This window comes from Penaeus monodon, chromosome 16, assembly GCF_015228065.2.
Source record: "Penaeus monodon isolate SGIC_2016 chromosome 16, NSTDA_Pmon_1, whole genome shotgun sequence".
NCBI lineage: Eukaryota > Metazoa > Arthropoda > Malacostraca > Decapoda > Penaeidae > Penaeus > Penaeus monodon.
In genome coordinates, this window is record NC_051401.1 from 37094610 (window position 1) to 37097109 (window position 2500).

The window sequence follows — 2500 nt, forward strand, 5'->3', positions numbered from 1 at the left end:
TGGTGTGTCCTGCGTGTCACGTACACTTTGAACAGCATTTAATTTGTGCTCTGTATGCTTCCTGAGTGAAATGGATTGATGAAAACAAAAAACTTGTGTGCGTGTGTGTATATTATATATATATATATATATATATATATATATATATATATATATATATATATATATATATATACATAAACACACACACACACACACACACACACACACACACACACACACACACACACACACACACACACACACACACACACACACACACACACACACACACACACACATGCGCGTGCGCACTCTCTTCCTCTTTCTCCCTCCCCTTTATTTCGTTTATCCTTTCTCATATTCCCCTTTTTTCTGTAGCTCCGCCCGTCTCGCTGGGGTTGTTTATTTACTCAGTTGATAATAAACTGCTATGTAATTTCTGAATACGAAATGGCCACGTAATAAATTAGCTCGTCTAAATGGATTGGATGATATATAATGCTTAAACAAAGTTAATTGTCTGTACAGATTTTTTTTCTCGTGTCTCTTGTTCATGTTTGTTTGTCTGTTCTTTTTCTTATTTTCTTTTTTCGTTTTCGTTGCCTCTATGATTTTGGCATCTATGCATATGCATATGCATATGTGTGTGTGTGTGTGTGTGTGTGTGTGTGTGTGTGTGTGTGTGTGTGTGTGTGTGTGTGTGTTTGTGTGTGTGTCTATCTGTATGTACGTATATATGTATGTATGTATGTATGTATGTATGTATGTATGTATGTATGTATGTAATCTTCTTTTCTCTTTTCCTTCCCCTTGACCCGCCTTGGCCTCGCACTGACCTGTCGTGGACTTGTTGACGGTGATGGACTCTCCGTCCTCGCGCTTCCAGATGACGGTGGGCCGCGGAGAGCCGCGCGCGCGACACCGCAGCTTGATGTCGTTGCCTTCCTGTGCGATCACGTCGCCGGTGCTCTCGTTGTCCACGATGTCTGGCGGCACTGTGGGTGGGGAAATGTGGGGCGTCAGCATGAGGCACTGTGGGTAAGGGAGAGCGGGACATCGGCATGAGGCATTGTGTCTAGGGGTAGAGAAAGACATCAGTATGAGGCCTTGTGGAAGAGGAGAGGATCCCCCGCTTAGCCAGTGTTTGCTAGAAAGGGGGTGGCATCTGTGTGAAGTACTTTGGCAGAGGAAGGAAATGACGTAGTATGAAGCACTGTGGGCGCTGTGATGGAGTAAGGGAATGAGTGGAAACAGTGACGTTAGTACAATGTAAGAAGTAGAGGAAGGGTTCGAGATCAGTAAGCGCATTGCAGGAGAAGAAGAGGCTTTTCGTGTGAGTAGGGGGCGAGGTCAGTGTATGGTATTGAAGGGATGGTGAATTCAGTATTAGACAGATTGTGCGTAGGGGGACGACTTTAGTATGCGGCACTGAACGAATGACGTAAGCATGAGACACTGTGGAAGTGGGGAGGATACGCATTAAGAAACGCCCCGCCCGGAGAAAGAGAGAAAGAAAGCAGTGGCGGCAATCCGTCTACGGGACCAAAAAGGCACCGTGACAAGGAGGCTAAAAAGACTGCAGTAATTGGCGCTCTGAAGAGCTAACAACGCCAATATGTAGCAACGAGGAGAGATGTGATGCCAGCCTGTTAGGAGTAGCGATGACATCTTTTTTTGGCGCCCTGGTGCTGGGGAGGGGAGGTGGTGTAATGAGTAATGCTGCAACTGGTTATTTGAGGAGACAGAAACTTATCACAGATACACACTCATTTTAGTGTGTGTGTGTGTGTGTGTGTGTGTGTGTGTTTGCATGAATATATATATATATATATATATATATATATATATATATATATATATATATACTAATAGGATGAATGCAATAATACAATTCAAGAGACAGAATTGGAAAAGATTGAGAAAAGCCTATGCTCTACAGGGCAATGATAAGAGCTCGTGTTGGTGATGATGATAAAGATAATACTAATGAAATACAAACATATTTTTTTTACATATATACATATTCATATCTTTGTGTGTATATGTATATAAGACAGCAATATCTGCATCCTCATCTTGCAAATTATATGCATCTTTAATAAAATCTACAGGTGCTCTATGTTCACATTTCCAGTTAATGCATCTGCATTTATAGAATGAGGATATCATGAAGCATATCAGTGCATAAAATTATTAGAAATATCAAAAAGTATAGGTATTTTAAAAAACATTGAAAAATATGTATAAAGTAATATCCACCATGCAAATATTAAAGAGACAGGGGATGTACTTGTTTTGTCAAGGGCCACTTTGAAAGTGAATATGGAATATTTATATTTCAATTATGTAATGTTATGTGTAATACAACAGAATGGCAGCTGTTTTTATATGTAATTAAAAATAATTTAAATTGCCAGAGTTCTTTCTAAACTGAATCTATCGTTACCACTTCTCTAAGTGGAGGTTGGGGAGAGTAAATGGTGGCAACGGTGGGATGCAAGATAGCTTGGGTTTACAT

At 40.6% G+C, this 2500-nt stretch overlaps 1 protein-coding gene across 1 annotated transcript in view; it reads right to left on the minus strand.

Moving 5' to 3' along the window:
- Window positions 1-2500, minus strand: part of LOC119583033 (lachesin-like) — a 51544-nt gene that overhangs the window by 40069 nt on the left and 8975 nt on the right. The window contains exon 3 of the mRNA XM_037931544.1: window positions 819-977. Within this exon, the coding sequence (XP_037787472.1) occupies window positions 819-977 (159 nt within the window). The remainder of the gene's footprint in view (window positions 1-818; window positions 978-2500) is intronic.